The sequence below is a fragment of the Neodiprion pinetum genome, chromosome 4 (assembly GCF_021155775.2).
Source record: "Neodiprion pinetum isolate iyNeoPine1 chromosome 4, iyNeoPine1.2, whole genome shotgun sequence".
Lineage (NCBI taxonomy): Eukaryota > Metazoa > Arthropoda > Insecta > Hymenoptera > Diprionidae > Neodiprion > Neodiprion pinetum.
In genome coordinates this window covers 21,585,598-21,610,069 of record NC_060235.2, presented here as the reverse complement: position 1 = coordinate 21,610,069, position 24,472 = coordinate 21,585,598, and the positions used below count along the sequence as shown (strand labels likewise).

The 24,472-nt window shown below is 34.3% G+C and overlaps 1 protein-coding gene across 13 annotated transcripts in view; it reads left to right on the top strand.

Annotated features, from left to right (window-relative positions):
- LOC124217512 (bromodomain-containing protein 2) overlaps positions 1-24,472 on the top strand; it is a 29,412-nt gene that overhangs the window by 2,753 nt on the left and 2,187 nt on the right. For 8 of the 13 annotated variants that reach the window (XM_069135574.1, XM_069135573.1, XM_069135579.1 and 5 more), the window contains 20 exons: positions 462-510; positions 2,702-2,743; positions 3,838-4,086; positions 4,218-4,412; positions 5,954-6,571; positions 8,127-8,204; positions 8,541-8,636; positions 8,741-8,842; positions 8,956-9,101; positions 9,242-9,392; positions 9,882-10,455; positions 10,570-10,728; positions 10,896-11,015; positions 11,332-11,481; positions 20,191-20,273; positions 20,799-20,916; positions 21,800-22,180; positions 22,694-23,242; positions 24,170-24,315; positions 24,401-24,472. The exon at positions 24,401-24,472 is cut by the window's right edge and continues 78 nt beyond it. In XM_069135574.1, coding sequence (XP_068991675.1) covers positions 462-510; positions 2,702-2,743; positions 3,838-4,086; positions 4,218-4,412; positions 5,954-6,571; positions 8,127-8,204; positions 8,541-8,636; positions 8,741-8,842; positions 8,956-9,101; positions 9,242-9,392; positions 9,882-10,455; positions 10,570-10,728; positions 10,896-11,015; positions 11,332-11,481; positions 20,191-20,273; positions 20,799-20,916; positions 21,800-22,180; positions 22,694-23,242; positions 24,170-24,315; positions 24,401-24,472 — 4,078 coding nt within the window. The remainder of the gene's footprint in view (positions 1-461; positions 511-2,701; positions 2,744-3,837; positions 4,087-4,217; positions 4,413-5,953; positions 6,572-8,126; positions 8,205-8,540; positions 8,637-8,740; positions 8,843-8,955; positions 9,102-9,241; positions 9,393-9,881; positions 10,456-10,569; positions 10,729-10,895; positions 11,016-11,331; positions 11,482-20,190; positions 20,274-20,798; positions 20,917-21,799; positions 22,181-22,693; positions 23,243-24,169; positions 24,316-24,400) is intronic. The other 5 variants (XM_069135582.1, XM_069135581.1, XM_069135583.1 and 2 more) reach the window with 3 other exon arrangements.

Below are 24,472 nucleotides of genomic sequence, written 5' to 3'. Positions count from 1 at the left end.
CTCACTAGAATTTATTCATTCACCGTTTCATCATTTTTCATTCACACGTGTAATAGAAGTATAAAAAATATATTTATATCAAAAATATTTATCCGTCTCATTTCTAAAGTATTTTAGGAGCAGGCAGCGCCGTCAGCAGCAGGATTACTGCTCTACATGATTTTTTCTTCGGTTTCACATTTTTTTTCTTCGTTTCATTGGCGCGATTTTAACGTGGTAAAAGATCCTTTTGGTATCTGATATTGTAGGCGGTTATTTAAGTAACTCATTTGAAATTCATGTATATTGGCTAATAAGTTGAGAAGTGTTTTTTTCAACAATTGGCTGTAATGTATATATACACAATATGGCAATTATTCTCTGAAAATATAATTAATGCTACAATTCCAGTGGCAAAATGATACGAGACTGTATTAATTATTGCAGTTTTAATCAAATCTTCTTCTCTCTTTATGTTACAGAAACGAAGCCAAGATGCAGCAGGTGGACACTATATCGCAGAACAACTCGGTGAGTTATTGACAAGATTGTATTTTGTCCAAGCACCGAGTTATCAAGCTTTCCTTTTTAATTCTGTGTCAGAATATTGAAATAATTTCAAAAAGGAAAGAGAAAAGACTTTTAATACTATTATCAAAATTCTAAAGTATCTTAAACTGAGGCTCGCACCTTTTTGAATTACTCAATATCAATTTTATCTACCGAAATTGGCTGAGTCTGATTGTATAAGACCATCAACTTTACATCCTGATCTCTATTCTTTTTTGGAAATAGAAATTAGGTAAACAATCAAGTTACACGCTTCACTTTATACAACCTTAGAGTATCAATTATTGTTCACGAATTATTTCTCACGGGTGTAATTCTACGTCCAGCTCAAAACGCATGTTTAACAATAGTGTCGAGATCTGATTTATGTTCACAATTTTTATTTCGTTGTCAGGCATCATTAACTACTCATAATCAAATTATATTGAAGATCAACCCTCCGCCGGCTATCCCTTTTTTTTTAACTATCCCGCCGTCTATTTTCAAGCCACTTAGGAGTATCCGAAAATTCCCGAAAAATTCAGAGAACCAGTTTTGGGTCTCATCTCAATATTCCAGCAGTTTTCATTCCAAAATGTTTGACCAATTAACAAATAAAAATATATAAATAATGCAAAACGGGTAAATATGACCATTTCACTAAAAAATCAATACTTGAACCCAAATTTCTATTAAGAAAAAATATTTTAGGGATTTATTCTTGATACTATGATCTTTCTAAAAAAGCTACTCACATTGGGCTCGGTTCCAAAAAACCTATTTATTTCACCGTGTGAAAATGGGCTATTGCGAAAGGAGAAATTTCGGATAAAATTGAAGTATTGATGAAAACACAATATTTTTATCGCAAAAACATGTAATTTATTAATGAAAAAATGAATGTTGATATGTTATATGACAGTTCAGACTCGCTTTGCTCATGCGAACAACCTCGGAACAAGGTAAAAAAACAGTCCCACAACAGTGTCATGATATACTATTTAGGTAAACTTGATAAATAGGATCAGAAACTTTGATTTTTAACGAGAAAATGTGGATTTTATACGTACCTCAAAAGTCGAAAAAACTGACGCCGCCTATCGGTGACGAATTCGTTCACTTTCAAATTTTGAACGGTCCTAACTTCGCAAGGTCCTGACGCATACTAACGTTCTTGCGCGTGTGAGCGTATACCACCGGGAAGTTTTTTTCTATGCGGGTCCCAAGCCGCATCCACTTCCCCACCCCGAGATACCAGGACGTGCCAAAGTCAGATATGACGATAGCTGACGGACGGTTAATAAAAAGATGGGAGAAATCGAATGAAACCGCAGCAACATGTGGAATAAATTTTTACGTTTTCATCTAACACTTGGAACATCGTCCCTTTTTTATTTGTTTGTCCTGCATCTATTAACAACTGCATAACATCTCCACTATTACAACGCAATGTTATACATTTGCTTGTCTGTTTAAAATGATCTTCACTGCATACAGTTTCTTTTTCTTTTATCTTTCTTAAAAGCTCAAGTAAAACAGAAATTTTTTTAACTTTTCATTTAAGATCGCTCAGCTAGACAAGCTGGAAACTAATTTTATTCGACTTGTAGAAGTTACTAAATTCTATAAATCTTCAAACGCTAGATTAGCCAAGTATGTCAATTGGCAGTGATTCTTAATTCTTTACTGAGCTTAACATCGCCTTAAATTACTAACAAAAGAGCATGAGAACTTCAAAAAAAAAAAATTAACTAGCATCAATATTGTCATTTTCAAAAGTCCACGTTTGATACCTATTTTTGTTTTTATATACTAATATTATATGTGCATGTGTTTTTGTTCTTTGTTGCGCAAGATATTGACGGCTAACATTCAATATAATTAAGTACATCCCATCTGGATTTCCCAAATAATTGCGTAGGTATGAGTGGTGTAAATTGAATATGCGGATCATAGTTAAAATTTTGATACCTTGCTGTCTTCATTATACACACTTATTCACACGCCTCTCGTGTTCACTCGCTGTATGGGAATGACCTAAGAGTTTTCATGCAATCTTATTTTCCATCACGTGCATACCTATGTATAAAAAAAATGTAACAACCACATAAAAAAAAACAAAAGACATATGTGTGCTGTTTGACTGAATAGTATGTATGTATATGAATTGCAGTTAGATGTGGAGGAGCGAGAGAGGCTGTGTAATATACCCAAGGTGAGATTATGAATTGACGGTTTATTATCTAACGTTACAAGAAAAAATTTATATATTTTAATATAATGGGTGTCTAATTTTGCAAATTTGTTTTTGGTTTTCTCTTTTCATCTTTTTGTCTTCAATGCTCATTTTGAGTTTCATTCTGTCAGTTTCAAAATGTCGAGTCGTTCAACGCAACCAATTAGTTCTCCCTTTATATGCAAGTAACGATGTAAATTCTAACAAAGCAAGACTTGGGCTCAAGTCGCAAAATCTTAATTTATCGTCTGTTGTAACTGCGTTTAGTATAGTTAACCCGAATGTAGTTTTTGTGTAAATTTTTGACTAAAGAAACACGTGTTAATATCACTTCAACTTTTGTAAAAAACTATTACGATTTTCATGCTTATTTAAACTAATCCTCGCTTGTGATATTAATATTTATTGCCTTGCTTGATTTCTGAGTAAAATTTATGCTTAATAAAGTTTTCTTGCATATAAAGTGACAGAAAAAAAATTGAAAAATGGTAAATTGCTTTCAGTGGTTCTGGATTAACTAAACAACTTAGCAGCCCAAATCGCTTGTTGCATGAATGAGAAAAGTATTCCATTTAGCTTCGCATGTCTGAGATCAATTGAGATTATTACCGTTGTAAATAACATTGCTGATCTAGTTTTAGCAATGCGAAAAAACGTTCAAGAACTTCTTTCCAGCTCTATAGTTGAAAGTCAAGTGCGGTAGATTTCAAAAGAGCATGATATTCTTATCCGACGTCTGATCTGTGCAGCAATTAATTTATATTTTTTTTTTTTTTTTCCTAATTCCAATCATGCTGGTTCCAGGTGTCAGCTCTTCTTAAATATACATTATTAAACCTAACCGTCTTATACTTTGTTTGACAAATCATTGTCAAGCTATTATTTAGTGTAGGAATGCATGAAAATGAGAAACTCGTAGTCGCCTTGAGTAAGAAATGAGATGCTACTGTTTTTTTGTTTTTAAGATGTCAATGATTCTGTATAAAGTAAACGTAGGTCTCTGCCCTGTTTAATGAAAACTCGTTCTGACGGGGCTAGAAATTTGAGATTCAATACAGTTTCTTGAACCGCAGACGAGCGCACCTGGCAAAACGTCGAATGCACCGGCTATTCCTCCAAAGGAACCGCCTCCGAGGGATGAGCCGCCCGTCGAGCCGGTAAACGGCATGGTACAGCCACCTGTAGTTCCACCACCTAATCGACCTGGTCGCGTTACCAACCAGCTTCAATATCTGCAAAAGGGTGTCCTCAAACCAATATGGAAACACCAGTTTGTCTGGCCTTTTCAACAGCCGGTAGATGCCAAGAAGCTGAATCTGCCAGTACGGTTTATCATGTTTTTTACGTCAATTAAATGCTTGTTCGAAAGTAACAGATTGGCTGACTCAAACGAGTCATTATTTCCAAGCTTTTACGACATGTAATTTTTTTTTATTCAATCATCGCTCGCCAGGATTACCACAAAATCATCAAACAACCGATGGATCTTGGCACTATAAAAAAACGGTTGGAGAACAATTACTACTGGACTGGAAAGGAGTGCATTCAGGACTTTAACACAATGTTCACCAACTGTTACGTGTACAATAAGCCAGGAGAAGATGTGGTAGTGATGGCGCAAGCTCTGGAAAAATTGTTTCTCACTAAGGTAAGAATCATTTTTACACTATTTTATTGTCTATTCTAGATAGTGCCTGTGAAAATGTCTATTGGAAAGTGAAAAATTAAATGGGGTGATTGTTGAAAAAAAATTTTTCAAATAATTATTCTTAGCGTCAATTATGTTTTACTGTTTTGTTCTATTACGGGTTTACTAATTTCTTGAAAATACTTCAAATTTTGAGACAACCATTTTTTCTATGTACGTGAAATGTAACAACAACATTATTAACTTCAATCTCACAAGAAATATATTTCAAGTTTATGTGTGAAGATTTCTCAATGGTAACATTTCAAAATTGTGAAAGACTCTTGTATTCTATACTTAATATCTATTGCATTGAAATTTTTCTCAACTTTGAAAAAATGGGCTACACCTTGTTTCAAAACCCTGAGTAACAAGCGAGTAATTAAATTAGAGTGTTTATTGCTTGATAAACTTGAAAAATTTGGAATTTTCAGAAATTGTGTACACACCGGGCATTTTTTGAGGGTCCAACAAATTTTGCTGTAGTTCTTCTTAAATAACCAATTTCGGGTCGTAAATATGTATTCTTATTAAAAATTTTATTGCAAGAACAAGCATCAAACGAAAATACTAAAAATTGTTGAGAAAAGATAATTTGAAGAGTATGTTTAATCAGATTACCATTGTTTTTGAGTAGTCTATAAATGTGGAATCATAAGTATATTAGAAACATGTGAAAGATTATAAAAATTACCTGAATAAATCTGGAAATCTTGAGAAATTTTGGTGCTACGTTTCCAATACACATTCTGAAGTGACTTTGAAGCGATCTGTTCAACTTTACATGCAGGGTTGAATTGTGTAACATTAACGTAACAAAGCATTGAACCAAAAATCCCTGTCTTATACTTTTATGATTTCTTTGAAGGAGTTGAGTGACCAAAATATAAGTATGTTCTGCTTTATTATGTTTCAACGTGGTGGCCACTTATCTGGAAAACTAAGAAATGTCAGGGAATTTTTCTGGATATGACAAAGTTTTGAGATTTTTATATAGATCAGAAATTTTACTAAATACTTTCAGTTGTTTTTGAAAATTCAACGAAATATGGTGTTCAATGCGATCTCAAAATTTTTCAATAGTTGATATAATTTAAACTAGCTGTTCATAATTTAAATCTCGCTGTCGCTCATTCAAACGTTTTTCAAATTCTTATTTTACGTGCCGCTCTCACTCGATTGTGAATATTTGTTTATAAAGATAATAACAATGTAAATATGTATACTTAAGATATAAACTTCATGTTTACTAGTATTTTTGAACAAAACAGAGAAATTTTGGGGAATTTTCAAAATCAGATCCTTGTAGCCACGATGGTCATGATGAAATTGAGACAATCCTGAATATCGAGTTAGCGATTATTTTCAAAAATTCACCGTTACATTAACGTTACAACCTTCAAATCCATTTTTACGTGGCCAATTGAACATATTCCATCAATGTATAAACAATGGACATTTCGTCTTTCTCTAACAACGATGAAAATTGTGTTGAAAAAAAGGTGGCACAAATGCCAAAGGAGGAGGTCGAGCTAGATCCACCAGTCCCGAAGGGACTGAAGGGTAAAAAGGCCGTGACAGGAAGACTCGGCGCTGGTCCAGGAGTGACAGTCGGTGCTGGACGAGGACGACCATCCTCGGTTGCAGCAGCTGTAAGCTCGACCGTTCCGAATAGTCTAACCCCTTCAGCAACGTCCGCTGGAACGACAGGCATCATTCCGATGCCTCCCCTTGGCACTCAGGCCCCGACGTCAGTGCCTGGAAGCACAAACACCACGACGATAGCACCGCCAGCTAGCATAGGAGTTGCGCCTATGGCTACACACAACTCTCTACCCCAGCAAGTTGTACCTCCTACAAGCGGCTACCACGCCCAACCTGCAATGGAGACGCAGGCTGCACCGGCTCCTGCGACTGCTGCTCCTCCTCCCCCACCTGTTCCTGCTGCTCCTACAGTTATGCCACCTGCGCAGCCCGCCAAGCCCAAGAAAGGAGTGAAAAGAAAGGCCGATACAACAACGCCAACGGCAAACTCTTTCGAACCGCTATATCACCCTCCGCTAGAATCGAAAAATGCAAAAATTTCGACGAGACGGGAGTCAGGGAGACAGATCAAGAAGGTAAGCTTATTTTGTTACCTTGTCTGTTCCTAATTCTCGTCTATTCATATTTGATTGTAAAATACTGAAGCGGTGCTTTTTTGTTACACGTCAGTCTCTTCTTCATTTATCAAATATGAAACGATTCTCCTCGCCCGGTTTTGTTGTTGTTTGAAAATAATATACAATAATAAATTCAGGGTTCAGGGTCGATTCTACTTCGTGAACAAATCGGAAAAACCTAGAACTCGCAGGAAATTTTGGTTGACAAATCTTCAATTTTTCTAAAACATGTCAAATAACGAATTTGAGATTGTGAAAAGATTTTAGTATCAGGTTTTCTTTTACCTCCTGTAAAATAAATAACGCAGAGCTGAGCTACACAAAGGTTTTCTAACGTTCAAGAGCTATTTTCAATGGTTGCCATTTAACCATCTTAATTTTAAAACGTTGAGAATACTTAGATTCTAAATCTAGGTATAAAAAACTTTCATCCGGTTACATGTATCTAAATAAAAAAAATCTTGAACGTTCAGAACAATACAACGGTTTTGCACTCCATGAATGATTTTTCTTCGATACACTTGCAAAATTTCTAAATTGCGTTGGCAAAATCTGGAATCCTCAGGAAATTTTGTTTTCGCATATTAGTAGAAACCCTGTGAATACTTTTGAAACTGATGTCAGGTGATCGGGTTCTTTTGTTTTACCATGTCAAATATTGTTATCAGAAAGCCTGTGTCACAAGATCATTCTGAAAAGAGAAGAAAGAAATTTACATGTATCGACAGATAAATTGAAAACTTTTTGTGCCACTGTTTACAACGCTAAGGTAATCGACAATGTCTTGTACGACACAAGTGAACGTTAGCTATGCGCATTACCGTTTTTTAATGTATAGATGTGTGTGCTCAGCAAAATTCTTGGCAAATAAAAATTGTGGAGCAAAAGAAACACCTGTTTTCATACACGCACAATAGCAGCGATCCTGTTTGCGCACCAGGCACATCTACATCGTTAACTTAGCGTTCTTTTTTTAAATTAATTTCTTACCTTTTTTTTCACGTGCCTGGTACAATATTGCTGAAAAATGGAGTAATAAAGTACCATATTGGTCTGAATATGAGTACATTTTTGAAAACAAATTTCACTCAAAAAATCTGTACACGACGCTAGATGTGTTAGTAAATCCGCTTTATTGATTAGAGAAACTTGGTTGTTGATCAATAGCTGTAAAAAATTTAATGAATTGAATCCTCACGTCGCAAATATAAGAAAAAATTGAACACGCGATATTTGTACAATACATTCAAGTTTTATCAATGTAACATTTTATATAATATTGTAATCATAGGTAATTTTCTTGGTTTACAAAAAAAAATCCCTGATTCGAAGTTGTTAAATTGGGAGAATTTGCCTACATTCAGACGAATACGATAGATAAATACAGTAAACATGTCAGCGTTAAGAGCTCCTTCATATTCGCATTCATATCGTACCTGCACGTATGCTTGTCTATGTAATCATATCATGGCATTAACGTACTAACAGAGGGTTGATGATGGGGCTGTTTCAGCCAACGAGGCAAGCGGAAGACGGCCTGGTGCCGTTCCACCAGGCCAACATGCCCCTGATGGGGCCGATGGCCCAGAAGGTACATACCCCAAGTTTGTCCTACTAAGGCACGCCGTGTTTCATCTGTGTTGTCTTATCACTATCAGATATCTTTCGAATCCGATTTAATTTTCTCGTGTGCATTCACCTTGTTATCCAGAGCGTTCCCTTGATTTTTAACAACCAATTTTACCAAAATTCGTTTGATTATGCTGTGTTTTCATTAGCGGTACAATTTTTCTAGTATAAACACTAAATTATATGCTTATTTAAATGCAAAAAGAAAAAGAGATTACTTCGGAGGTGAAAGATTTCTGCAATAAACAGCAATAAGTTGATCCAATTAACGGTAAACTGCAATTTAATATTTTTTCAGCCACAACATGCGGGCAGCAAATCCAACGAGAAGCTGTCAGAAGCCTTGAAATCCTGTAATGAAATATTGAAAGAGCTGTTCTCTAAAAAACATTCGGTAACTGTCAAACGTCAAATTTTTCTTATTTGTCGAGAAGCAAAAAAAAAAAAAAAAACATGCTCAGACAATTATATATTATTCATATTTAATGTGACACACAGGGTTACGCGTGGCCATTTTATAAGCCTGTAGATGCGGTTCTCCTCGGCCTCCATGACTATCACGACATTATCAAAAAGCCAATGGATCTAGGAACTGTCAAGGTATAATACTTTCGCACAGACTGTCTTTGGTCCATTTCATTTATCCAACAGGTTGGAATAATCATCGCATCAAGTATCTGGCAGTAAAATGCATCATTTTGTTACACACACAGCACAAGATGGACACTCGTGAATATAAGACGGCGCAAGAATTCGCTGGGGACGTACGACTTATATTTACCAATTGCTATAAGTACAACCCTCCAGATCACGACGTCGTCGCAATGGCAAGGAAGCTGCAAGATGTTTTTGAAATGAGGTTGGTAATTTGAAAGTTTGATTTTAACCGGAATTTTTAGGGATTTTTGGTTCTGTATTAATTCTGAGGTATGCAACACTGTGCATTAGTTTCATACATTTTGACTAATCGTATTTTCACATCTCTTTTCCTTCTTTAAGATATGCAAAAATACCTGACGAACCTTTGAGTGGGCTGGTTGGTATAAACGGCAGCAGTACCAGCGGTACGAGTTCGGGTTCGGGGAGTTCATCCGAAAGTGATGATTCCGATGAAGAGCGTACCGAAAAGCTTGTAGCGCTTGAACGAGAGGTGAGATCTTCTGTTTACTTTCTTTTTCACCCTTATTCTTCTTCCCATAATCTTTAGCGATCCTTAAAAGCGAAAAAATTTAAGGGTGCTCTAAACGTGAGAAAAGCAGCATTTTTTATTCAAGTTGCTGGTAATTATTTAAGTCAATATTTGCTCATCGAAGATCATTGGCAATGTCCTTTTGCAAAGAAATATCACGTGTTTCAAAATCACGCTCTCAAGTTTTTCAGGACATAAGTTGCACAAGCTATAAACGTATTTAATATTGTGTTTGAAGAAAAAAGTTCATGAATAAGGAACTTTGAAAATTTTTTACTGCAGTAAAATCGTTGATACTTTACTGTAAATTTAAAATGTTGAAAACGACAGTGTTATTGCACAGAAAGAAATTATTGCCTATTTCTTGTGATGAAAAAGGTATATTTTTTATGACCTTACAATTTGTTCTGAAACCGTACTTACTTAAGTTTTGTCCTGTCGATCACGCAGCTAAAAGCAATGCAGGAACAGATGAGAAAATTAGTGGAAGAGAGTGGTAAGAAAAAAAGTAAAAAGAAGAAACCGGAGAAAGCGAAAAAATCATCAGGTGGTGGTAAGGGGGGAAGTCTCGGTGCCGGTGCTGGTCACAGTGGGGCGATGAAGGAGCTGATGAAGCCCGGTGGTAGAATTCCCAGTGTATCGGACAGCGTAGGGGCGAGTATAGCGAGTGTTGCGATGGGTGCAGGAGATCTGAAGATGCCGAGTACGATGGCTACGGATATCCATCACCCAGCGATCGCTGTTGGACCCAACAAGGCGCATTCCGGACCTGGAATTAGTCACCATTTACCCCCCACAATGAATGCCAAGCCGAAGGGAAAGGGACGAGGACCGGGCAAAGCTGCAACGGCTAATACGGCAAACAAGAGGTCTAAAGCCAATAGCAGATCGACTGGAAACAAAAAGAAAAATACCAGCAATCAACCACCTATTTTGGCCTTTGACTCAGAGGACGAGGACAATGCCAAGCCGATGTCCTACGACGAGAAGAGACAACTCAGCTTAGATATCAATAAACTACCTGGTATGTCTACCATTTTATTCAACGTACCTTCGAATTCACAGCCAAGGTTGTTTGAGTTCATTTTTTTCTTCACTTTCATTCAATTCACACACCAGTCATATTTTCGTTTTTCAGGCGACAAGCTGGGCCGAGTTGTACACATTATTCAATCGCGTGAGCCGTCTTTGAGGGATTCAAATCCTGACGAAATTGAAATTGACTTTGAAACTCTGAAGCCGTCTACACTTAGAGAGTTAGAGAGTTACGTAGCTTCCTGCCTTCGAAAAAAGCCACGTAAGTTGCTTTTTTTTAAATTTTTTCCTCTTTTTTTTTTTCTGTGGTACTATGACCTGATGCTAAATTAAATTTGTCTATAAAGAAACTGCTATGACAAGGTTCCTCGATGTAAACGCTGTTTCCTTTTCTCTTTTTTTTTTTCAACACCAACGTTTATTTTTTAGATAAAAAGATTAGTGGTAAACCCAAGGACGAGCAAATGGCTGAGAAAAAATTGGAGCTCGAAAAGAGATTGCAAGATGTCTCAGGGCAGCTAGGAAATTGCAAGAAACCTGCTAAGAAAGGTCAGTATTAACTTTACTAATATATATTTACACCTGAAATACCTTTTAGTTGATCTAACAATCTGAGCATCGTGTTATAAACTGAGCTCTGATTCATTGATCTATTTTGTAGTCCGATTTTCATAAAAACTGTAATATGAAATTTTTGAAGCACTTTTACTTATATTACAATCTCAGCGCTGAGAAACTGAGTGAGAAACGAGGAAAATAAAACATCAGTAGAAAAAAAATTTCGCACCTAGTTTCGAAACGTCAAAAAAAAGAAAACAGAAAGAACCAAAAGATTAAAGATATTTTTCACGGTTTTTGCCCACAGAAGACAGTAGTAAATCCGTGGATGTTGGTGGAACCGGAGGTGCAGGTGGACCATCGAGACTATCAGCATCCAGTAGTAGTAGCAGCGACAGCGATTCCAGCAGTAGTTCGCTTTCCTCGAGCTCCAGTGATTCGAGCGACAGCGAAGCAGGTTAGACTTCAAATATCATGTAACTGTTGTTTCCAATAATTCACACGACAGAGCAGAAAACTCTTCGACTTGCGAACAGAGTTTTTGCTCATCTTATACCTAAAAGAGTAGTAGAAGGCAAAGAAAGTTATGGATATTTAAAGAAGGAGAATCAAAGAAACTATAATTCGAATTAAAATTATTATCGAACACACATTCGGTACTGGTGGTCCACTCAGCGATTGAATGTTCCAAGTACAAAACTGCTATTCTCTATTTATCGCGATTTGTTTAATACGATAATTTTAATCTCGTCAACTCTGCACCCACCCACCTTTTTTCGCCCCTTTGCCCCCCAACCCTCTATCGATTAATAACTTACTTACTACAAAGCACAAAGTATATTTTAACGTTAGTAGTATTCGAAATTAATATACACTGCAGCTTTTGAAAATGACAATATTATATCGACACGTAGCTTGAAATTACTTTTAAATTAAAATAGCAATTTTTTTTTTTTTTTCCGTAACAAAATTATATCAGTCATTATTACACAGTCGACAAATAATTGGCTTACAACTAAAAGGCATGATAAAGTATGTGTCGTTCCCTTGATTCGGTTTTTTTTTTTTTTTATTTTTTTTTTTTATTACTATTGTCTGTATTATTTTTCTTCATACTTACAAATCGTATGGAATAACCTGAATTCAATTGAAATCGCTAAGAATTGATACATTGAAACACGTTTTTGCATCTGATCAATTATTCGATACGCGAGAAACAAACTCTTTGAACTTCTCATGATTGCACTAGTGTTAATTTTACACACTACCGCACAGACATTACGAGCCTGTCAAGCTTTGATAAATGCTTCTATATGAATGTTTCATAAACGCTGTCGGCGTAATTAGTATCTTTCCTTTACAAATCAAAGAAGAACGTCTGGCGTTTTGTGTCGCGCATTCAGAGAGATGATAATATTTGCTCAAAAAGTTGATTAGACTTATTCAACAATCGATCGATGGGCAAGCGTTTTTGTTTTGCGTTTTTATCTGAGTGTAAGAAATATGCATTCTGTACAATTCTCTTGATTTTGTTGTACCATATTTCATTTGAAAATTATACTGCGAAAATATAAATATTTTTATTAAAAAAGGGGGCAAATATGGGATTATCTTCTATAATTAAACAATCTTTTTTATCGCGCCTGCGGCAACGAAAAAAAGAATAAAGTTTTGTGAAATACTTTTGGTTGTTGTTGGTATTATGTATATATATATATGTATGATTAAATACATATGCTCAAAGTCTCGCCTTTTATTGAATTCTTTTTTTACTTTCAACGTTTCTTTTTTTCCTTTTTAGTATCGTTTGTAAATTCATCTCTCCGTATCTGTGCGGATCGTTTCTTTAAAGTCGACGTAACGATCATACTTTTCGATTCAATATCAATAAGTTTGTACTTTCGAAAGTAAAATATTAACAGAATACACACTCTAATTGAAATATTTTGTTGTGTTTCATTTAATAAAGGTTGGGAAAGCTTTGCTTTTCCAAACTGATTGTGTTATAAATAGATCGTGGTTCTTGATAATACGGATATACTAAGCGATTAATTTGTTTATCAAGGGTTGATTTCCTCCTTGTTTCCAAGTCTTAATGATATTACTTACACTTAATTTAATTCTTTACTAACATCTGCTCTAGAGTAGCATCATACTCTATCTTTCAATCTTCCCGAGTGTAACCAATGTATCAATTGTAGTGCGACAAATACAATACTTCAGGCTCTATTCATATCATACTTGTGTATATACATTTTAAAAGTATGCAAGAATTAAATTAGAAAAGACCCCCGTATTCAAGTTTTATTACTCAGGTTGCACAATTTCATCCGTGATTATTTTCTCTTTTGTTTCTGTGTTGAAAATCGATAAATATACGTATATGTATACACACAATGCTTTATATATATTTATATATATATATGTATGTATGTATATATGTATGTATATATACGTACACACGCATATGTATGATATATGTATATATGTGTGTATGTGTGTTTGTATAATTGGTTTTTCTCTTAATCGCATACTTATTTAATAGAACGACGTTATTGGTCTAGCCTTTAGCGTTGCATCGAATTTATAAATATGAAGTTTTATCGTCGAGTATTATAGGTGAAGATGAGCCGTCTTGGCTCTTGAACGTTCCACATAAAAACCCAAATGAATAGTAGAGGACAAAATTGACAAATGTGTATTATAGATATATTTACCAGGGATAATCCACTGAGTCACATGTTTGTTACTCGACGATCATTCTTTTGAATTACTCGTAGCATAAGGAAAGAAAACAAAGAAAAGAAATTTTTTTTTTCTCTTTCGTTTTGTTTCAATGTTCTATGGATTTACAAATGAAACGATACAAATATACAATGGTAAGAATATTAATTAATGGTGAGCTAGTGGAGTGCAGACTGTGTTTAGAGGATACCAATGCCATGCCAGCTTTATTCACAAATGATGATGATGTTGATGATAATGACGATGATGATGATGATAATGATGATGATGATGATGATGAGGATGATGGTGATAATGATGATGACGATGACAATGATTATGGTGATGATTGATTAATTAATTCATTAATCAATCAGATAGGTTTATGCATTCTTTTCTCTTGACCCGACACTATAGTTGTCGCTATTAAATGATAATAACAACAATAATAACAATAATGATTAGTTCCGCTGCCCGACAAACAATCGCTGCGTTCTGATTATCAATTTGTTTGGGTTTTTTTTTTTCACTTTTTTCCCGCTCTTTTGTTATTCTCGCAAAGTTTTATCTTTATTATTACCCAAAACACCACAGTTTTCTTCGGTATCTGTATATTTTTGTTTTTCCTTTGGTACCAAAGACTGAAGAAGATTGTATCCTTATTGGTAAAAGTATCACTTATTTATTATTAAGAACGAAGAAGGCTGTGGCTTCGAAAATTGGTAAACGATTATCATTGTGAGGCTTTTCCCATAATGTTTATTGTGTCCCGCATTCTGCATGTACAGATATTTATATTTACACATATACGTAAGTATATGTATAATCGAAAAAAAGTAAAGAAAAAAAGAAATCAACACCAAGTATCGAAAGTTGTAATTTTGGACAACAATTATTTAGTTATTGTTAACCGATAAGTAGTATATATAGTTGTATCACTGTTTCTTTCTATTCTTTTTATTTTTTCTCCGTTTTTGTTTAGTAATTCATTATTTTCTTAACATTCAACCATTTCCTCCATCACATTGGGTTCATGCATAATATTAATAAACGTATCACTTATGACAGGATTACGGTAGCAAAACTCTTTTCAAGTTATGGAACAATAACCATAATTGCTACGTTTTCACAATGCGGAGATATACGAAATACGTATGAAGAAATGAAATGAAAAAAAGAAAAAAAGATTAATCAAATGAGAGACAGAATTGTTATTATTGGTATTATATTGTGGGTGGATTATTTATTTATTAATTTTTTTCTTTTCTTCTTTTTCCCACTATCGCAAGTGGACTTGATAACAAATATTGAATTGTTAGAAAAGAAAAGAAACAAAAAAAGAAACTACCGTTGTATGGGGAAAAAAATATGATCACACCATAAAAAAAATGCAGACAATGTGTATTGGTGGCTGGATTTTTTAAGACAGTGCATCTTAGATACAGGTAAATACTGTTAGCATCGTTTTATACGTTAGGTTATTATTGTTATTTATTATACATAATTAAGTCTAAGCTCTCTCGAGCTATCAAATCTCCATGCGAGTGAAATTTGATTTTGTCGATAAAACGTGGAAAGTGAAAATTGTGCGTAAGATGTATACAAATAAGCATATACCGTCGATAGCAACACGCTTTCTCGCACGCTGTTGTGTTTTGCATCTCTGAAAAAAAAAACAGAAGCCTCTCGTCGCACGACGAATAGAAATAACAAGTCTTGAAGCTGTCTCTGTCTTGTTACACATCGTAGGAGAGAACCCAAGCAAAGGCCTCCGACAATTGGTGTTAGACCAAGAAGTTTGGCTCGTCCAAGTGGTAATGTAAGTAAGGCGTTCGTCGATTAAAGCTAATTACTTGCAGCAGAGAAAGAGAGAGGGGCATCCCTTAGGACAACAGATAAACAACTGTTTTTGAGGAGCGGAGAAAAGAGAAAGAAAAAAGATGTGGGAGGGGGGAGGGGGGGGGGGGGGCGAGTAAGAATCTAAAAATTAAAATTGACCACGATATTTGTCTGGATAATTTAAGTAAATTAGGCGCGCGCTGGCCTCCAAACACATTGTTTGCACTCCGCTCATCTGGAGAAAATCCAGTTGTTCGACTCATCGTACCATTCTTCTTCTTTTCTTTTTTTTTTTTCTTTTCTTTCTCCATGTTTTTTTTTTTCTTCCATCACTAGTAGCTGCTTCTCGCCAGCGAATGATGTTATTCGATCACGTGTTTGATTCAATCAATTTACTCATATCGGTAGGGTTTGAATACAAAAACAAAAACAGAAAAGTAATGAAAGAAAACAAAGGCGAAGCAGGACGAAAACATTTAAATTATCAATTTTATTATACATAGTAAAAAACAAACAAAAACAAAAAAAAACGAAGAAAAATATGTCATATGCTCGAATCAATATTATTGTTAATTTAATAATAAGATTATATCTAGAATGGTATGGTTTTACATGCCTAACATATATATATATATATATATATATATATTATATATGTATATATATGTATGTATATAAATATATAATATAACGATTAATAATAATAACTACAACAATATGGTTGTACTGATTATGTTCTTAATTTTTCATCTCGTTTCGATAAAAAAAAAGAAGAGAAAAAAAATCAAAATTTAAAGCACACCGCTTAATTGCAGGCAACATCTTCGCGATAATCACATTTGCGTTGGCCTTATACAAATCATTACTACTATCATTGGTATGTTGTTGTTGTTGTTGTTGTTATTGTTATTATTATTATTATTATTATTATTCTTATATTATTAGCTGTATTTTCATTTTAACCCGTCCTATTGTAATACACAGTTTTAGGAAATCTTTTATACAAGTATAAAACAAAAAATCAAGTTTAACTTTAGGGATATATTTCTTTTCGTTTTCCATTTTTTTTTTCTTTTTTTTTCTTTTTTTTTTTAATTTTATTTCTAATATTTCTACCATATGTAAAAGTCTGGCTCCATGATAGTGTGTTTTTTGTTGATATATCATGTAAATCTTAGTTTCTACATTATACTGTGCATTTAACAAAATAAATACACAACAGAAACATAATATAAATCATTATAGTCGGGTATTATACATATAACGATTGCAAACTGAGAATGATTATCGTACCACAATCGCGAACAGGCGCTTTTTTCTTTAGGTTTTTCAATAAACTCCGTTCAGTCGGCAAGAAAAATGTAGATTGAAAGAAAAAAAAAAAAAACAAAGAAAAATGGGTGGGTGGGAGATGGACGAAGATCAAAGTTGCATTATAGTACAACTAAACTAAGCCGAATCCACACTATTTTTATTCGATCATACACATTGGCTCTGATTGTCGAGCAGCAAGGCGTACTTAAAAAAATATCTATTTCAGCACCGAAGTTATCGCTCTCTCAACCAAAGAGAGTCTTACAAATAACTAGGAAATTTTACTGAACTAATGAATTTAAGGGGGAAAACAAAACAAAAAAAAAAAAATAAAGCGTTCATCGTCGAGACACAACCGGTAAATCGCTCACGTGAGAGAAAATTTCGAAAAGGAAAAAGAAATAATAATGACGAAAGAAGGACAAAGGAGAACAGATGAAAAGAGTCTGTTCTTTTTCTAAGGTTACTACATTGAGCAAATGTAAGGTATTATTAGACTGGGTAGGAAACATATAAACGACAGATAGAAGTATAAGAAACGAGAAATGAAAAAAAAAATATACATGTATATATATAATAATATTTTATTTCTGTATCGCTACACATTCTGTATAAGATATAGTTACAAACTATTATTATACAAGCTAAAAGATCCTGAAATGCATTATTTTTAGGTAATGAGCGCGAAAAAGGGAAGAAATGAATGAAAAGAGAAAAAAAAAAAAAAAAAAACTAAAAAACAAAAAACAAAGAAAGACAGAAAACGTTATAACAGAATATTAGGATAGATAGAAAAGCAGTGATACATCTGTTACAAGACACAATCACCATTAGTTTGTATAATAACTAAACACGCGATCTATAGGGGCATTTTTATAATTATATTCAAATTGCCTTCCATCTAATTATTGTATTATTGATTATATATATATGTGAAATTTTAAACGATTTGAAAAAAATAATTCTTTATTAAATTTGCGAATATTCTAATTAACGCGTTCACGTCGATATGCATATACGAATATAAATCAATTATTGGGGTCTCGTGTGGTCGAAAAAATGAGAAAATATAAAACAAAAAATCATAAATAAACGAAGCTTATAAAAATTAAATTCGATTAATTTCCGTATATATACATATACATACTTGTAATTCTTCATTTATAATAGTAATAATTGCTCATTGCTTTTTTTTTCACTTTGTACCACTTTTCAAACATTCGTAATTTCGTTCGCAACAAGATTTTCAATGTTTCGTGTTTGTGTGTCACGAAGAAATGGTAAAATAAAGATAGTTGAAACAAAACTATGTAAGAATGATCATACGCATATTGTAAATAGTAAAAACTAATATATCATATAAAATATTGAATAGTAGGGTTAAGGCGCACTCAAAATGAGAAAGCAAGAGACAGTGAATGTGACATTTTTTAAGTACACACACGCATATGCATACAATAATGAACGAAGAAGTGAGGTAGATATTAAATGCTCGAATGAGTGCGGTGGATTCAAAGTTGGCCTCTCTGGTGGACCAGTTTGCTATACATAAATTAATTATTCTAAGCTGGAACTCTTCGCTGTATCTTTATTTTTTATTTTATTTTTTTCCTCTTCTTCTCGGTTTTCTTGTGTTTTATTTTTTTTTTATTTTTTTCCTTTTTTCCCCCCTTTTTTTATTGTCCTCCCTCTTTCATAGATAGGTAGATGGATAGTTTGGTAGATAGATAGGTAGATTTATCATATTATTATTATTATTATTATCATATTCACCTCGTTTAATAACCGTTTTCAAAGCATTTCCAATTGAATTTTCACTTCAGAGATTTCTCGTTGCATATTATATATATGGATACACACACACTCACACACGCACACACACACACACACACACACACACACACACACACACACACACGTTCGTAACAGGCATACATATAATGTATGAATTTACAAGAAAAGAAAAAAAGAAAGAAAACGACGTAAGGAGATATTCAATTATGAAAATGGAGACGTTTGACGGCGACGACGGTTTTAATGATAAATTGTTATAGACACAGTGTATTCTAAAGGGTTCGCAAAAGCCATCGATCTCAGTGTTGTGCTAATCATAACGCATATATAAAAATGATTACCGAGGTTTACGAGCATCTCACTCTTGTTATCATCTCCACATTTAAGTTAAATCCCCATATTTGTACAATTTATGTGACTTTTATTTACTTTAAATTGATCCCCACCCTGCCCCTGTGGTTATTACTATTATTAATTAATAATTATTAGTTATTATTATACTTGTATGAGAAATTACTAGAGTTTGATGGTTTTCTGTAGTCAGCGTTTTATAATCATTATCATTAGTATTATTATTATTATCATTATTAAAGAACGGAACTCAAACATACGTATACATACGTAAATTGTATTTGTTTATATAACAATTACATACCACGTGTATATGTATGTTTCAAAACATATGTATATGTATATACATGCATAAATGAATAAATAAATCCTATTCTAGAATGAATGAACTTGATAACGACCGAATTTGATGAACTCAAAGCGTTTGCGTATGTGTGCGTATGTATGTATATACATACTGTGTTTAGTTATACACAATATATGTATATGCATACACACAGATTTATACACACACGCACACACATGTATACATATATACACATGATAGACGAGAATGATTTTATGCATTAAGATTTTTTTAATACGAAAAACAAACGAACAAATGAAAAAAAAATATATAAAAATACACATCCTCAAAATGAAAGTCCACGAAAGAAGAAAAAATTAATTTAAAAAAATGCAGCGTACGATTGAAATATTTAAATTAAAAAAAGAAAAACAAGAAACGGAAGTAACAAAAAAAAAAAAAAAAACCCATTGTTGTACACAGTGATACAATTATAATATAAGTATATGAAAATAAAATCTATTAGAAAATATAATACTGGTGTTGTTTAATAATATATATATATATATGTGTGTGTGTATACATGTGTGTATATATATATATATATATATACACATACATAAATATATGTATGTTTATGTATGTGTATCATTTTTATTCTTCTTATTCTACTTATCGTCACGATCCAATGTTTTTTTTTTATGGCTGGTATCCTCTCTGCACTGTTCTTGGCATTGCCGCTAGCTCCAATGTAAATAATTTAATTAAAACTCACCGTTAAGAGATATTACAGAAACGAATTTAGTGCGATAGCACACGTTTTATTTTCGAGATAGATGCATGTCACGTTTATTACAGGAAATTCTACTAATCGTCCACCCAGAAAGAAAACCAAGAAAACTGCAACTGCTACCGCACCTTCAGCTCCTTCTGCTACGACGGTAAGATTACCAATATATCGGAGCTGACATGATATAATAAAGGATTCGCTTTACGCATTGCAATTTTTATCTTTATTGAAAGATTGGATTCAGTAGAGATAAAGGGAAGAATTTTTCACGATTTTACACTTTTTATCATACTGTTATTGTTTGACAAAACGGGACACACTTCAGATAAGATAAATAACAAACCTGGGATGTTTATATTGTGCACATTTCGAATTTATTGAACGATTGAAAAAACACAACGTTGTGTTATTAGTTTGTGGGGATTAATGTTTTTAAACGCCCCTTAATTAGCATATTTTCGTAGTTTTGAGTGTGAAACCTTATGCTTCGAAATCCTGAAACAATTTTATAGTGATCACAGTCAGACTGGTGATCAGTTATTTCTGTTTGGTTTTTACAATTTTGATACTCGACAGTGAGACAGTAAATTGAAAACTGGATTTGAGGTCAATTTGTTAGATTGTTCGACATATTTTTATAGTCGAGAATTTAATAATGAGGATTAACAATATGTAGGCATCGAGTTTGAACAGTACCGGCGGGCTGCTCGTCAATAGTCAACCGCCATCAAACACGACCTTACCAACTTCTAAACCTGCCGTAACGCAACCCAACAGTATACCTACTGAACAAGGTAGGTTCAATGATACTAACACTTTGATACATACCTTAACTGTAACATTTATTCTTATTACTCTGAGACTTCGTTTAGAATTCTTTCGACTTTCAGCTCTTGAAAATTCAGATACAGTCGTATTTTTGGGTTTTCTGAAAAAGTTTGTAAACTCTGGGCCTCTCAAAAAAGTCGAAACAACAATAATCATATTTAATTTCTCAAAGTTGTACACTTCATAGCAATTATTTCAAGATCATAGTACATATAACACAGTAACAGAATCTTTGAATTGATATTAAATATTAAAAATTACTGCGGTTTTAATTTCAAATATTGTGCCATCTTATGTACTGTGATTTTATATTAATTGACACTCCTCACTATAAAGTATATAACTCTAAGAAGCAATAAACTATTGATATTTAATATCAATTCTGACGCTTCGACATGTCTGTTACATTTTTTTTGGCTGGAGTAGAAATGTAAAAAGATTATCAAATAAAAGAGCCACAGCATACACTATGCTTCGGTTTGCTATATTCTTGTTCGTTCTAACATTTCTGTATTTAAAAATCTCATGGTAATAAGTTTTACGCAACTTTGCAAACTCAATACTATAGCCTTTCTGGTTTCTGACGTTTCTGCATCGCCCTGCCTACATGTTTTTTCGATTCAACAAGAATTCGTTATTACTCATCTTCAAGATCAGCAAACTAGCAGAATGAATTACATAAATATGTCAATCGAGTATCATAAAACATAAAAATATCAGACTCGATCGAGTCAAATATCCTAACGTCTCCAAATGATATATCGATTTACAAATGATGTGGAATTCGAACTCGAATCGATGTAACTAGACAATGAGAATTGAATCTGATTTCACCTATGATTCCATCAGGAAGCACTGCAGCTCAGCCAATAGCAGTGGTTCCGGTAACGGCTAATCAAGGAATACCCGTAGCTAGTCACGCCTCAATGCCGCCACAGCCACCGCGCCCAATCTCACTGGCGACCGCTGCCCCGACAAAGAAGCCCACACCTCCTTCGACCGCTTCGAACCCTCCGACGCCATCTGTGTCCGTACCCACGCCACCTCCTAGTGTAACACCGACAAATACAAGCACCATTGTGACCTCACCTGTCGTCGCTCAGGCACAGGCACAGCCGACTCAGCCCTCAACGCCGGTCAGTTCCTATCCGAACACAACATCCTCTGTGACTACCGATGGGACAGGGCTAAATCAACAGACGGATCTTCTCCAGCCTTTTAATACACTAGGTACCTAAACAGTAACGAGGTTGTGACGCTCTAGTTATATTCCCTTTTTTTTTTTCATATTCCAATACAATGAGAGAATTTATTTTATTGATCGGGAATGACGCCTTATTGTTTCTTAAGTGTCAGCATAAAAAACATACCACTCTTTAAACAGTTGATATCTTGTCAGATTCTATGATCAAAAGTTCCTTTTCACACTTGTTGAGATATTACCTGTTTTTTAGTTGAAGCTGTTTAGATCTGACAGATTTAAGTCGCTGTATTGAATCGGTGATCTTAATTTTCATAATTTGGAATCAGCGATCTTGAATACCTTGATATGGTAAGTTCACAGACTATAAATGGCCCGAACTAGAAAAACGGTTTTTCCCGCGATCGTTGTACAAACTTATGATCATAGTATTAGACAAGGTAGCCGCTGATGAGGTTTGGTGCGTTTATTGTGCATCGATTACGTGTGATAAAAGTGTACGAGTATGAAAAACAGAAAAACACTGTAATGTTTTTATGCAGCATCCGTGCCCACAACGCAGACGGCCTTGGAACAGACGCTATCGAACATGATTCAGCCACCATCGACAACGGTCAACAATACACTGAGTTTATTGCCAGATATGAAAAATCCTGTGAACATGATGCCATCGAGTATGGCGTCTAATCTCAATCTGAGCAATATAAACATGGCTAATCTGAACATGAACCTGCAACAGAGTCTCGCATCTCATCTATCGCATCCTTCTATTCATAACGCGCTGGACAATATGATAAACACTACATCGTCCATGACGAGTATACCAAACACACACAATATTACCATGCCCCAGCAACACTCGAACGGCTTTGCCAATATCAAACGGGAGAGTTCACCTCCTAACATGTTGAACAATAACGGCGTCTCTGGAATGAACATGGGAATGGGTATAGGCAACATGGCGATGGGGTCGATTTTCGACCCTCTGCCCATGGTCAACATGCCCGTGCATATTCCTCAATTACCGATCAAGATGGAAGAGAAGCCCTTGGCTATGTCGCAACCGCAATTGCCTCAAAAAACTATGGATGGTGAGTTTGAGTTGAAACGAGCTTGTCGTTATCTGTGCTTGTGGCGATATTTCATCTTACACAATGTTCTGTGACTGTCGTTGAATTGGCATGCTTGCTTCGATTTTGAGAAAAAGAAAGAATATGAAAATGAAACACAGGGTTGGCACGCACAGGGAAAACTTAAAAAACTGGGAAAAATTAGAGAGTTTTTTATTACAGTCCACTCAAAGAACTATTGCGCCGGAAATATGATGTAACGAACGTTCGAAAGTGTCACTAAAGTTAATCGAGGTGAATTTAGTAGAAATAATATCCTCCTACCAGAAAAAAATTTTTTAAAAACCATAAATTTCACTTTCAGTAGCACTATCATTAGTGACCTTGATGAGATCACATTATCGGATCATTCTTACAATAGGAATTCGTCGCATCATTTGACCGATATAAATGTACTAGACCTGATTTTGTTCGTAAATGAATTCTCCACAAACAAACGTCATATTTTTTATTTGGTTTTTCAGTTGATAAAAAACAACATTATCAGTAAGTGATGAAGTGTAATCAAATGTCTTGATAAAAAAAAACCTTCATTTTCATCCAAAATCTAATTATATAGAATTGAAGAAAATTTATTTACGCAAAAAATGAGCCCTAATTTATTAAAATCGGTCACACGATGCAAATTATTTGTTGTATAAATTAAAAAAATTTTAATTATATATTGGGACATTAAAAGTAATGTAATTTTTTTGAAAATGTATTATTACCAAGCGGTTTATCTCTTGAAAAGTCATATTCCTGTCTAGAATACCTGTTAAAAGTCAGAGAATTGTTAGATTCCAAAAAGCGTACCATCCCTGATTAACGAAAGAACAAACACTTGCATAGAATGAAGACGCCTACTAACTGCTTTACTAATAATTCACATCGATACTGGCGCTCTAGCGGGAGCTCTGTTTGCAGAGATGACTGCTATGGGAATGCAACCGATAAGTAACCACTCAGGCTCGCAGCATATTACCGAAAAGAAGATGACTCCACCCGACTCCAAGAATCCAGCTACAACTTTCGCTTCAACGTTTAAGAATAAGGTGTGACCGATGTTTTTTTTTAGATAAATCGTTGCGGTTGGTCTCTTTTCATACTTACTTTTCATTACTAATAATCACCTTTCAGACTGTGGAACCAAACGTCAAGAACCCATCATCCTGGTCTTCGTTGGCGCAAGCATCAAGTCCCCAATCGGCA